We start from the raw sequence: 15,049 nt of genomic DNA, 5'->3' as shown, positions 1-15,049 counted from the left end.
TAAACATCGTTTGTTATCCCCTTGCCAGCGTAATTACCTTAATCCGATGATATTTGAAACGCCATGGAAGCGACATTGTCTACAAAAAAAAGCTAAAAAAATAGTCCCCGTAGGCGGAGGGATCTGTGTATCTATGAATTGAATACCAAGGCCCTCATTGGAAACAATTCCGCAAGGACTTTCATGAACGGACCTGTTAGACAAAGTATTTTAAATGTAACTGTGCTGTTTTACATTTTTTGCCTAATAAAATATTCAATCAATCAATCAATCAAAAAAACCAACATTCCAACCGCGATCCGCCATTTTGGGATGGATTTTTTTGGAATTATGTCACATCCACATACTTCTTCTCTGAGTGACGATAGATCATCCGAAAGCTGTGTTACGGTGCCCAAAACCGCGTGCCAATTTTTTTTGATAGAACGACTTTATGCGTGTATGGCAGGAAATGAGTTAAGTAGCCGTGTAATACGCGCCATAATCAATGGGCTGCTCCCCATTTATTTTCCCTGGCATAATGATCCACAGTGAGACAACCAAATATGGTGTACAAGCTTTGGTTAGAAACCACCCTCGCAGAACGAGACTGATATCATCCCAATGAAGTTGGTTCTGTAATGCTGTTATTTTTATTTTTAATCTGTGAATTGTTTCCACAATGTTTTAGCCCATTCATTGAACTGAATGTAGACCTGATCTCGAGACTAGTGTAGTGTAGTGTGTGTGTGTGTGTGTGTGTGTGTGTGTGTGTGTGTGTGTGTGTGTGTGTGTGTGTGTGTGTGTGTGTGTGTGTGTGTGTGTGTGTGTGTGCGAGCACATGCACGTGTGCGTGTTTAAGTTCCGCACAAGTTCAATGTGTACATGGTTATTAGTTGGTGTTAGTATGCAAACTTGATATATCTTTTAAGACCTCTCTCTAAGACCTCTATGCACTAAGCCTTAGTGCATAGAGGTCTCCATGTGCTTTTCATTACCTTAGTGACTAAGGTAATGAAAAGCACTGAGTTAATTGCAGGGAATGTTGATGTGACCTTGGGCTGTTAAAGGTTTGCCCAGTTAATTCTCATGGGATGGTCAGGAGACCTAATGTCAAAGGTCTCTAAAATAGTTTATGATTTGCAATCGATACCACATGTTTATGACCAAAGATGAATACAAAGCTTCTTGTGTAACAGGCTAGGTTAACTAATTTTGTGTGAGTGAGGTGTATATAAACCCCTGTATGATCTATGTTGGTTGGAGAACTCCCCGGGCCGGTCCGTACAATAAACTGACACAAAGAAGGACTTCTTGACTCCTTTTTATTTAATGTATTTATTTAATTTATTTTACCAGTGCCATACCATGAATTAGCCTGGGACAGGACAAATCTGCCAGTGCAACAAAATAATTGCCCTCTGCCATTGATATAGTCTGGCCACGCGAGGCTAACCATGAATAACTCGTATTATCAGTGGGTGTAGTTAGGATTATATGAAATGTGTATACTGGATGGGTGGGTGTAATGTGTGTGTGATAAAATAAAATAAAATCCACTATGGTTTTATGTGTGTATTAGAAGTGCTTTAATGACAAAAATTAGAGAAGGAAACCAATGAAAAGATTGCAGTGTATATGGACAATGCAATACTCTATATTTCCACCCATTGTAAATATATACATTTGAATTAAAGAGGGGTACCCAAGAGTGCTTTCTGTGTATTCGATTCAATTCAAAATGATCCAATTCAATCCAAGTTCACTTTTTTACAGTGCCAAATCAAGTCTTTATTCATTTATTGTATTTACTTATTTTTGGTCTTAATAAAGTTGTTTTATTTTGTTGTTTTGTAAAGCGTCTTTGGGTATTTTGAGAAGCGGTATATAAATTGCATGTTTTATTATTAGGGGGCCAAGCATGTCAGAGTGTAGGCACCCTTTTGTTTCTGTTGGTTTAATTATTAGGGGGCCAAGCACGCACTGTGTAGGCATCCTTTGGCTCCCTTTTGTTTTTGTTAGTTTTCTTCTTCTTCTTCTTCCGTTTTTTTGCAGTTCTAGCTTAACACATCGAGTGCCATAAACGGTCCGGACCGTTTTTGAGGATCCAAACGAGAAGTGCCGAAAACGGTCCGGACCGTTTTTGACCCAATTCTATTTTTATACGAGTGGCCCACGTGGGGCGCTAAAACGAAACTTTGACATCACCCAAGGAGTTTCTGAGAAGAAGAGGCTGGATGTGGCTCCATGTCAAAAATCCTTCCGGTCGGCGTTTTCAATGTTATCTCCTTGACTAAAAGCTTAATATCTCCATTTCTTTTTAACGTGGTGGAAACGAGCCGTTTTCGATCAGCGATCACGCTGCAATGGAGGATCGCGTTGGAAATATTATTGTTCCAGGCGTTAGTCGGGACCCTCCGCCGTCTCGCACACACGCTTTGTTTACATGCACTTCCGCGTCGGGGCTTCTACAGCACGAAACGTATAACGCAAGTGGATGGAAGAAATGCAGGCACTCAACGTATAATATTTTAATAAACCTCTGGCACCCAATGTGTTAACCGTGCAGTCTGTTTTTATGAAACTTGGTAATATGGTAGAGGGCTATGCCAAACGACGAAGACACAAAACTCAACCATTGGCGAAAGGGTGGCGCTATCCAATCCAATCCAATCCACTTTATTTGTATAGCACATTTCACAACCAGGGTTAAGGGTTTACAAAGTGCTGTACAGAAAATCATGCAAAATACAAGCTAAAATATGCTAAAAACACAGAAAACACCATCAAAAAACACAGAAAACAAATAAGACATAGACCACAGAAAACTCTCAAGCGGGGTTAAAATGCCAAGGTGTAAAGGTGTGTCTTAAGCCGAGATTTAAAAGTCTCAATGGTGGGGGCCCTTTTAACATGGGGGGGAGCGCATTCCATAGGGTGGGGGCTATGGCAGCAAAGGCTCGGTCGCCTCTGGTCTTTAATTTGGTCCTTACTGTGACCTCGAGACTTAGCTGGCCAGCAGACCGCAGTGACCTTGGGGGGGTATAGACCTTTATGAGGTCAGAGAGGTACTGAGGTGCCAAGCCATTCAGGGATTTAAAAACAAACAATAACATTTTAAAATCAATTCTGAAGCGAACAGGTAGCCAGTGGAGTGAGGCCAGCACGGGCGTAATGTGCTCACGCTTACTGGTTCCTGTCAGGAGGCGTGCCGCAGAATTTTGGACTAGCTGCAGGCGTGCCAAGGAGGCTTGATTTAGCCCGACATATAGCGCGTTACAGTAGTCCAGACGTGTGGAAATAAAGGCGTGAATGACTCGCTCAAAATCATTGAAGGACAGAACTGATTTAATTCGGGCAAGCAGTCTCAGATGGTAGAAGCGCTATAGCAATCAATTGAAAAATGCAAACTTTGAACAGGCATAGCCCACACACGTGTCTCCTCATTAGGAACACATTTGACACTTTGACTTATGACCTCTGAGCCTCCATTTTAAATGATATGAAAAACATTTAAATACAAACTCCTTTTTTGCACTAAACTTTTTGCACACCAACTTTGGACCAATATCTAAAAACCCAGTTGGAGAGTTAGTACATGAAAAAAATGAAGTCTCCATGAGCCAATGAATATTGCAGTTTTATGAAAATGATTCTTCTGCCTCCAACTACATGAATTCAGTGTCATATTTTTTCAAAACTTTGCAGTAATAAGCGCAAAAAATATCTCACTCCAATTGGCCAAAGGGCGGTGCTATAGCAATCGTTTGAAAATGCAAACTTTGAACAGGCCTTGTTTGGCCTGCAGCCATGAATATTGCTTACACATGTGCCTCTCTCTGTCTATCTTCCTGTCAATACGGTAGACACCAGTTGTCTAGTTGAGATTCAACATCAAGTGAAGCACTGCACATAACCAGTTGGTAGGTTTGATTTCGAGCCTATATTCCAGCTTAAAATGCAACGGAAGCCAAGCAACGAGAGAGAGAGAGAGAGAGAGAGAGAGAGAGAGAGAGAGAGAGAGAGAGAGAGAGAGAGAGAGAGAGAGAGAGAGAGAGAGAGAGAGAGAGAGAGAGAGAGAGAGAGAGAGAGAGAGATAATTCCGTATTACGGACTGATGTGCCCCAATGTTTTTTTATCATCATTAATGTACACCTACACTAGTCTTTTAGAACGTTGGACCTACCATTTTAAAAGAACTAGGTACAACCCAGTAGAACAAGTGAACTGCTTAGCAGCTGTCTGTCTCATTGATTGTCAGTGGCAGCGCAGTGTACACATCAAATCACAGTAAACCCCGACATTTGATCAACAACCAAATATAGATTTATATATTTGACAAAATACAGCCAAAATCACAAAATTATGAGTCGCAATATCCAGCATGCAATAGAAATTAATATCTGTAAATAAATTAAAAGCTTAGGCTATCAATATCAGACAAACCCAGAGGAAAGCATAATCCAAGTTTGAGCTCTCATCTCTGGCTCATTTGTTTCTTAAGCCATAAATGAGATCAATGTGAGGCAAAAAGGAGATATCAGCTTATGGCTCCTGTTTCTCATCGTTTTCTCCTGAGAAATAGACTCAGTATGTCTCCGATGGAACCTCTGATGAGCCATACAGGAGATCTCAAAAATGGCTTAAATGTTTCTCAATGTAGCAGCATTGTTGCATCTCAAATGTATGTTTCTCATTGTTTTCTCTTGAGAAATAGACTCAGTATGTCTCAGATGGAGCTCTGATGAGCTATACAGGAGATCTAAAAAATTGCTTAAATGTTGCTCAGTATAGCAGAATTGTTGCTTCTCAAATATAGCTCAGAGTGAGAGCTCAACATAATCTCATTTAGAGCTCTTTAATACTGAGATCGATCAAATCCCATAAGACTCAGATAGGCGCCAGACCTTAATTATTCATAACATATCAAAAGTCTACCAAAATCTGACCACTAGAAATGACTGAAAAGACTCCTTAATTTATTATTCATCATAGACAAATCATTTTGGTGATCCAATTAGCACATATCAATTATAGTTAAGTCATTATAAGCATATTTATGGGTGGCAGTGGCTCAGGGGTAGAGTGGCTCACTGTGGCTGGATGGTAACCGCAAGGTTGCCAGTTCAAACCCGGGCTCCCCCAGAGTTAGTGTCGAAGTTTCACTGAACCTCTACAGTATATTGCTCCTGATGTGCTGGTTGGTGCATTGCATGGTTTCCGCCACCATCGGTGTGTGAATGGGTGAATTGATGCACAATCTATGTAAAGTGCCTTGGATAAAGGCGCTATATAAATGCACCATTTACCATTTATGTTAAAATCAAAAAATGTCCAATGTAATTGGACATTTCTCCTTTTTCCACAAGACAAAATGTCCAGTATCAGTGATTTAATTTCAGTTATTATTAACAATTTGTTAAAGCCTTCAGGATATCTCATTTGACACCAATAAGGAATGAATTCATTATTACTGGGACTTACTGTGAAATACAAATACTAAAACTGGGAGACCACGTGATAGATTATGAACGTTTGGGAACAAATTCCTTACCAAGAAATAGGTGACTAGTATCATAAACAATTAAAATGAATGCGATTCAACTTCCCTAGGCTCTACTAGGCCTATAGGGAACCAGCTTAAAGTTGGGGTGCCTGCAACCTTATACAGGGATTTTAATTCTGACCTCAATAGCTTCGACTACATACCTGGACAAGGAAAGTGGTGCTGTGAGGATATTATTTTTTGATTTTCAAAGCGCCTTTAACACCATACAGCCCCCCCCCTTCTGAAAGACAAACTGAACAGCATGCATGTTGGCCCACACCTTGTGTCCTGGATCATGGACTACCCCACTGACAGACCACAATACGTCAGGTTGAGGGACTTTACATCTGACACTGTGACCTGCAGCACAGGAGTCCCCCAGGGGACTGTGCTGGCCTCCCTTCTCTTCACCCTTTACACGGCAGAGCTCAGACACTGCACAGAGATGTGCCACCTGCAGAAATTCTCAGATGACGTCGACACCGCCATCGTCGGGTGCATCAAGGGGACAGATATAATTAGGAACTCCTTTATCCCAAGGGCCATTAGACTGTACAATGAATCTATCTATCTATCTATCTATCTATCTATCTATCTATCTATCTATCTATCTATCTATTCCTACATACAAAGGAAAGCTTTATTAGTTTATTTATATTTCACTCAAATAGTATGAGATATCCACTTTGTAAAATGCCTCAGGGTCAAAGCAACCAAACCCCAATATCTTCAAAGTCCAATCTGACCCAACAACCGCCTCGCGCGCTCAGATCAGCCAACGCAGGGAGGCTGGCTGAACATTAACTAAAACAGCCGGGACAATGCTTCACACATCCCAGACTCTTCTCCCTTCTTTTTCTTAAAGGATTAGTTGTTTTGGCCTTTTCGCCTTTAAAGTGGAGATAGACAGGAAAGAGGAAGAGAGAATGGGAGAGACATGCAGTAATAAGGACATGATGAATGGGACTCGAACACGTGACACGCTGACAGGCCAGGGCCTTATGTGGCATGTGCCTGGACCACTTGGCCATGGGTGCCCCCTCTTCTCCCTTCTGGCTCCAAAACTATTGCAATCAAAACTGCAGACAGCACTCCCAAACTGCCATACTGCCATAGTCTTAACACCTATTCAGACCTTCCAGGCGTATATGCAACGGCTAAACTTATGTAATTTAGCATTTTATGTAGACTATAGCACTCTAAAATGTATACTCATAGCTTCACTGTTCAGATAATATATAATGTATACTCATAGCTTCACTGTTCAGATAATCTACTGTTAGACATATTAGGTTCTTAGCTTGCTTATGATTTGATGTATTACCATGTGTTGTTCTGGCTTACTGTAAATCGTTCTGGATTAAGAGTGTCTGCTAAATGCCTGAATTGTAATTGTAATGTCACCTGGGCCTAGATCGTACATCCTCTGAAGGGTACCCCCTCCAGAGTTAGGGGAGTATGAGGGGGGCCAAATTGTGGGAGTGGGAGATGTGGTGGCTCTCTAGGTGGGTATTGGGAGGTTGGGGGTGGGTGTGGAGGTCAAGAGGGAGTCCCCTTATCCCCTCTACATATCTGAAGATGAAATAATAAATGAATTGAAACCAAGTCACTCAATTCTTCATGCAAATATTGCAGATCTTTCACCGCTGATATAGGTCACATCTCCCTTTAATTTAAACATATTGGGTGCGACCTTCAGAACCCTATTGCCCGGGACTTTGGGCGATATGAGGCTTAGGAGATTATCGAAAAAAAAACCTATGCCTAACCCTATTAAATGTGCGCATTCAGGCTGAGAAGCTGATCAAGAAAAACAATATCTGGAGCGATTAGTTACAGATTTTGTGCTCGACACCGTACGTAAATTGCAAATGTACTGCTTTTACTGCGGTCGCTTATTCTCTGTGCTCATTGACTCGTACGAGCTCATCTTTGGATATGTTGTAGAGCAAGTTGAGACCTGCGTAACGATGTCGCTTATCGTTTGGACATTCCCTCGCAGCGTTACTACTTTATTTTATAATAAAATGACTGTTGCACGTGCCAACTCACTGAGGGTGTCATAATGCTCTGTGTGACGTCTAATTTTATGAAAAAAATATATAGTAGCCTTATAGGGCCCAGAACACTGAGAAAACCCCCAAAATCAGTCACTTCTGGGTGGTTTGAGCCACTTCCGGGTATCTGCGATGATGGCACCAACATAATTATTAGTTAATAATTAGTAAGTTTGTAGATCTGCTATTTTTACAAGTCTGATGCTTGATTTAACCACTTTCCCAAGGTCGTAGAAGGTCGTGATTGACGTCATTCGATCGGGCGTCCTCGAAATAGGGGGGGGGGGTGTCCCTAAGTCCAGAGCTCAATGAATGTTAGGGACCCAAAATAGTGTCACTACAATTGGTACTACCAATCGACTCCAAATTGCCTGAAACGTGCTCCTAACATGGGTTGGTCAATTTTGGCCTCAACACAAAAGGGGAGGTCTTAAAAAATATATATATATATATATATATTACTATTATTTGTATTATTATTATTATTATTATTATTATTATTATTATTATTATTATTATTATTATTATTATTATTACTACTACTACTGCAGGACCACATTGGAAACAAGTGTTTCATTAAACTTTGATTTGTTATCCTGGGTTTATAAGTTATATTGTGATTTATTTTACCAAAATCTAATCAAATACTATTACTACTACAGCTGCAACTATAGGCTAAATATAATAGTAATAATATAGTCTAGATATTAATATAATAACATTCTAATTTAACATTATATTTGTATAAATATGTACTTACATACGTATTTAATACTTTTATTATATTGATTATATTATTATGTATATTATAATTATAATGATTAATATCATCTCTATCGGTCGGTCTGTCTGTCTGTCTGTCTGTCTGTCCGTCTGTCTTAATCTTTAGATAGTAACTATTCATTTAATCTAATTTAATCTTTAGATAGTAACTATTAATTTAATCTAATCTTTAGATAGTAACTTCCTTCTGTAGTTCACACATTACATGTCAGCAGTGCAAGGGTTAAGTGTCCAAACAAGGCAGTGACGTCATACATTCCTTTGATCTGGATAGCTGGTGTGAACCAGTTTGTGTTTGAAAGCCCAGTGACTCAAGGCAGCTGCTGCTGCAGACTGCAAGATGACCATGGAGTTATTTCATTTATTCCTTTTTGGTAGGTGAAACTTAAACAATACATAACTGTGGATAATGTAACTGTTACCTGTATGTTAAGAATATTGGCTGTGGTATTTTTGTAGAAAGTGTGTATTTTAAGAGGTCATGCTAGTGTAACCAGGGTTTGAGAAATATAAACATGTATGAGTATGCCCAGTGTGAAAACATTATACAGAAAAATGTCAGCTAAGATAAGCACTTATTCTGTAAAGAGTACTTTTATTTTGAACATGTCACTTCCTGTTGAGTCAAGCTAAGTCCTGTGTGTAGATCATGTGACTTCCTCTTCCTCTACACATGAGATACAGACAGTAGCTAGCTACTGTGTGGAGCCAAGCCACTATATTGATTAAAAGTTACTAAAAGTTGATAAAGTCAAGCTAAAAACATCCAGAAGCTGTTTATAGATAAGACCACTCATCTGGGTGCAACCAGATGAGCCCTGACTTCGTGTTTGAAGTTAGAGGAGATACCAGCATGGTGAGGCTTGTGTGCTAATGTGCTAAAAACGATTAGCATGCTTATGCTAGCGCTAGCCACTAATGCTAATATACACAGGAGTATGCCATTGACTTAAGCTAACAATGCTAGCATGCTAATGCTAACTTAGAGGTGATGATGTGATATGAATGAGGTTGATGTTTACTGTATCAATGAACAATTGGACATGCTGAATGTTTTTGTAGAGTAGTGTTGAACACTCTGATCCTGTGTTTTCACACTAAAAAGATGCACTTTGGTTTTAAAGCTAATATTTTTACTGCATGTGTCTGTATAGGCTGCATTAACTGAGGTGGCCATTGCAGTATACAGGTCACATAGCAAATGTTTGATACTGGTGTTGCAATGTTATGCCATTATTATGTAAAGAGACATTGTTTATTTTTGTTTAAAGGATTTATTTGTAATAGTCCTGATTATTTGATTAATTTATTTTGTTGTTTTGATGAATGGAATTTTACAGTAATTAATGTTTATTGGTTAAATTGTAATTCCTGTTAATGTGAGTAATAGAGATAATTTCATGAATGAAGCTAAGCTTTATGTTATGGTCCCCTATACCATATAAGGAAATGAATACATTCTGATCTTACATATTGTAGGTCAGGTTTTTTGGACTCGCTTGGAGTTTGATTCTGCTTGGACACCTTGATGTTTGATGGCGAGCTACCCAACCCAATGGAGATGAACCAGAAGATCAACTAACAATAGCATGCAGAAGATAGAAGACTGAATCCACTGACTGTCTTGATACACAGTAAGTGTAAGTAAGTAAAATAATCATATTTGAACTGGGGACCCCCCAAAATAATCATATTTGAACTAGAGACCCCCCAAATTAATCCTATTTAAACTAGAGACCCTCCAAAATAATCATATTTGAACTGGAGATCCCCACCCTGACAAGCACTTGGAATTGTAGGAGTTGAGGCATTCAATTTAGCTTGACTAGTCTGTTTCACTGTTAAATATTGTGAAATTAGCAGATCTACAAGCTCACAATGTCTCACACTGCGAGGCGTTGTGTGCTTGTAGATCTGCTATTTCACAATTGTAGCCTCTTTCTTATATAATTTGTTTTCAGTTTTTATATAATATAGTTTGATTATTACTTAATACAGTAATGGTATTTTTTCATTTCATTTTCCTCTTATCTTTTTGTTAGGTATTAAATTGTCACTTTACTGTTAACTGGGGACCCCCCAAAATCATTTGGGGAACCCCCTGAGGTCCTGACCGACAGGTTGAGAACCAATGATATAGATATTCTCTATTTTCACAATTGTTGCCTCTTTCTTATATCATTTGACAATTTGGCCAATGTTTGACCAGTTTTTATAGTATAGTTTGTTGTTTACCTTTGATTCAGTAATGGTCTTTTTCTTTCTTTTTGAGGCAATAAAAAGGTCTAAAAGTCCTTAAATTGTCACTTCACTGTCATCGGGGGACCCCCCCCCCACCAAAATCATGTGGGGACCTCCCTGGGGGGACAATTAATACTGCAGGGTTAGACAGTGGCACACGTTGTGAGGGTGTAGGCTGCCCATTATTGAGAATGTTGCCCAAAATAGGGACACCAGGTTGAAATCAGACTTATTATTAGTATTAGTAATTCGTATTATTATTATTAGACTGTGGCTTATGTAGTTTGTATATTTGGCTGTTTGTCTTGACTGTAAGGCCCTTTGCAACTGTCTTGTCTAGCCTCATTTATACATATGCCAGTGGTTGCCAGTGGTTATTTGTTTAATTCCCTTTTTTACTATTACTTAGTTATTTCTTATTGGCGTCTAGACATTACCAAACATTGTTTCTAATGTATATTATCCTTTTATCCCTTGCCTCATAGAGCTACCCAATGTTGCAGGACAGATATGCAGCCAGTGGAGCTAAGTGAGTAAGCCACTATTCATGTTAACACCACTGATACCTGGCAGACAAATGACAAACATCTGACACTCATCATGGCATGATGTGGTTACACTTTTAAATTGTAATTGTTTATTTTTGTTATGTTTTCTGGCAGTCTGGAAGAGTCAACTGAGAGCCTAAGACCAGACCCAACAAGAAGGATGTTTCCCAGGTCTTGGACCTTGAATAACAACCCAGATGGGCCTTCATTGACCCATGCTTCAAAGAACTGGAACATGTAAGCAAATGTATTCCTTTGAAGTAGGCCTGCATGGGCTTCCTTACCTGGTTAACACCAGGCTCTACTTTTCTAATATTTGTTGTCTCTCTGTGATCTCTCTCTAGTTATGGATGAACACCTGTAGATCCTCGTTGGAGGAATGTGAACTGACCCGCTCTCTCTCTTTATCTGTCTGTGTCATAGGATGAACTCTGACAAATCCTCGATTGATGGAACTCCTACTTTGTACCCAAAGTGATCCGCTGTGGGACCTTATATGAAAAGCAGCTGGACAAAGGTAATTACTGTTTCTGACAGAGTATCTCATGAAAGTATACGCTTTTTTAAATAACTGGCTGCTGTAAATTAATGTTTTTAACATTGCAGCACGCCTGACATGTCTCCATCACATGAAGTTAGGACATACAGGCTATGCTCACATCCTTGAGGTAAGAAATGTGCATATATGGCAATTTTCATATTTGACTATAAGATTCCGAATGCAACGCATTAATTTTCTGTGATACCTGTGAACCTTGTGATACCTTTTACCCCGATCTACAGCCATACCCTCCAGCCTCTTCTACACAGGCCTGCCGACCTGTTGATGAGGTATGTTTTCTTTAGATTTAACCCATTTAGACCTACAAGCTCGTAGCACAGCACTCGGTGCTGCGCTATGAGCTTGTATAGTAGCCTATAGTTTTGATGATTTTTGACCAAGTACAATTAAGGGCCTTTTGTCTTTTCTGCACAGCCGTATGCAGCTACATATATGGACTTGGATCAGTGGAACCAAGAAACACCCAGTGTACTGCAACCTCCATCTCCGTCCAGTGATGCTCCAGTAGAAGGTGTGGTTCCTCAGCTAAGTGTCAGCAGACTTGGCACTGTTGTCCTTAAAATTCAGGATTCATAGATGAGTTTTGCATTCTACTTTTTTTTTTAAAACCTTTCTTTACAGTTTTTGACGTGCTTTCAATCTTTCTAGGTCAACCAAATCCATCTGACCAGAGCATACCAGAGGGTCAAGGGTGGCAGCCTTGCGACTCTTGTCGGTCTGAGGTGGAGAAGCTCCAGCTCCAGTTGAGGAGGATAACCACTGTGCTCTCCAGTATCAGTAAGTTTTATTGCCTGTAATGTTGCAGTTTTCAGTTGTCTGCTAATTTCTTTCTCACTTGAAACTTTACTTTATCCTGTGCCTCTTTTGTGAGTTCTCTGACATGACTGGAAAACATTGGTATCCCAAAATAAAACTGTTTTCTGTTTACTGAAGAGCTGGGGAGATCGACCCCTCCTACTGAACAAATACTCATCAATGACTGCGATCAGAATATACTGTAGAGCTATATAGAACAGTACTCAATCTTATTGTTTTACAAATACACTCAGATTTTTTTGTCTTTGTTTTAGGCTCTGAGCAACTAGACGCACTGAAGGGCTTTATCACCCTGGTCGGTGACCTAGAGTCTGGAGTGTCCAGTCTCGGGCAGCAGGAGCTATATCCAGGTATGGATGTATACGTTTGCCATACATTTCACACTGAACCTGACGTTCTTGGTAGCGAGTGATCCGTGTTGTGAGCTGCAACTAGATAGTGAAGTTTTCAGGAGGTCACAGTTGTCTGTTTTGCAGTTTGTTAATTGCTCGCTCTATATTCACAGGCTGTGGACAGATGATTTCATCTGTGCAGCTGGCAGCAATACACCAGCGTGCCAGGAAGGACTGCAAGAGGCTATTCCACGCCTTGTTCGAGGTGTTCTTCACCCATGAGGAGTGCCGCAATGCCGTCGTATACGGAAAGCATGGTGTCATCCCAGAGGGGAAGAACAAACTGGATGAGGCGAAGAGATGCACTGTTCAGTAAGTATTTGTCACACCACTAGTTCCTCAGAGTAGTGTTATAGATGGCCAGTCAGTGGAGTTGGTAACCACTTATAGATATATATCTTGGGGTATCTTGTGACAATGTATACACATGTCTGTCTTACTGTGTTGTGTTTTTAGGGCTTTTATTATCTGCTGTAAAAGGCCCAGCTTGGGACACATAAATATACTTGATCCTTGACAAATCTTGGTTTTGTAAATTATGTTCTCAATTTATGATGTCACCAATACATTATCATTGGGGAATTTGGCTGCCTTTGTGCAGTAAAGAAATGCTGGTTTCAACATGTTGCGCTGGTGGGACGTACAGTACACTCTGAACCAGGTTGGCCTCGTCTGTGGCTATGCCGTGCTCAGTCTGTAGAGAGTCATATAGTCTTTACAATGTATATATTTAACCGGGGGAAACCCATGTTGACTGACTTGTGTCATGTCATCTTCTCTGTCTGCAGACTACGTCTTGCGGTGTTCCTCTCTGGCATCATGGACAAATGTTTTCACTGCAGAGGGCTTGAAGAAAGCCATGACCAATAAGTGCCGAAGCCGTGCTGCAAAGGACTAGGTACCGCAGTGTTTTTGGCAGCAGAACTACTGTTTTGGTTGTGGCAATATGTTAAAGATGATGCACTTTTGCACTTAAAGGACCACTTTTCAACCTGCTTTCATAAAATTGGTCCTCACTAATGTTCATGATAAAATACTACCCTTTTTTTCCTACTCGGTCTGTCTCATAGGAGGGCTGTGGGCAGTTCAGAAACCTGTCCACCAGTGACATCATCAATTCACGATAATACAAATCTAAATATGTTTAAAAATATCTTGTTTAATACAAAAAAACTGCCAAACGATGATGTCACTGGTGGATGGGTTTCTGAACTACCCACAGCCCTCCTATGAGACACAGACAGAGTAGAAAAAAATTGTAGTATTTTATCATGAACATTAGTGAGTACCATTTGTATGAAAAGTGGTGAAGTGGTCCTTTCAACTTTTATGTACATTTTGATGCCAATACATTTTTTTTTTTTTTATATAAATAAATAAATGAGTCAGCTCAAATCTTATCACATTATGGGACTAGTCGTAAGGTCATTAGGCTGGCTGTGGGTTAGGGGGGTGCTGGGCGAGCCGAGACCTAACACAACAGGTTGCCTCCCACCTGGCATCACTGGATACGATTAGGTAAAGGAGATATTCGTACTGGTCAGATGGTGTCTTAAATAGCTCTGTATAGAGTCAAGATGAAAGGGCAGCCATATCATCTGTCTTCCAAGTGTTGTGAAATAATGTTACTGTGACTCATGATCATCTAGGAGCTTGACATGTCCTATCGTTAATAACCATGTTTGCTGTGTAAACCTTCGTCTGCAATAAACTCCAGATCTACTTTCTCCAACGTCGTTGTCTGTCTTACATTCAAACCTTCTTGCACGCACCAAGAATACTCAACAGTTTTTCATATAATGTGATGCATTATTGTAGTGGTTTTCAACCAGCATGTGGTTGAGGCATTGTGGCACAATTGAAGCTGTTTTTTTTTTTACATTTAAAAATAAATTAATGATTTTATATTTATTAGCATGTTCACTGTTTCTCCTATAAAGCTCAATGTGAGAAAGGGGAAATTAAATCTCAATTATTGCTAATGTATGTCTCAATGAGAAGCTAAAGAGACCTCACCTATGTCTCATTTAGCTCTCAAATACAGCTCTTTATGTATCTCGCCTATGTCTCATGTAGCTCTCAAATACAGCTCTTAATGTATCTCGCCTATGTCACATTTATCT

At 39.8% G+C, this 15,049-nt stretch overlaps 1 protein-coding gene across 1 annotated transcript; it reads left to right on the top strand.

The window, feature by feature from the left end:
- Positions 1-11,915: 11,915 nt before the first annotated feature.
- On the top strand, positions 11,916-13,796 carry LOC308083399 (uncharacterized protein; the record flags this gene model as incomplete). Its single annotated transcript, XM_080425716.1, has 6 exons — positions 11,916-11,987; positions 12,133-12,229; positions 12,367-12,495; positions 12,789-12,884; positions 13,040-13,238; positions 13,715-13,796. Exons 2-6 carry the CDS (start codon positions 12,151-12,153, stop codon positions 13,794-13,796), a joined length of 585 nt encoding a protein of 194 aa, XP_080281842.1. The 5' UTR covers positions 11,916-11,987; positions 12,133-12,150.
- Positions 13,797-15,049: the final 1,253 nt, after the last annotated feature.

The sequence above is a fragment of the Gymnoscopelus braueri genome, assembly GCF_963280865.1.
Source record: "Gymnoscopelus braueri genome assembly, chromosome: 4".
Lineage (NCBI taxonomy): Eukaryota > Metazoa > Chordata > Actinopteri > Myctophiformes > Myctophidae > Gymnoscopelus > Gymnoscopelus braueri.
Note: the sequence above shows the minus strand (reverse complement) of the source record. Positions and strands in the feature narration are given on the sequence as shown.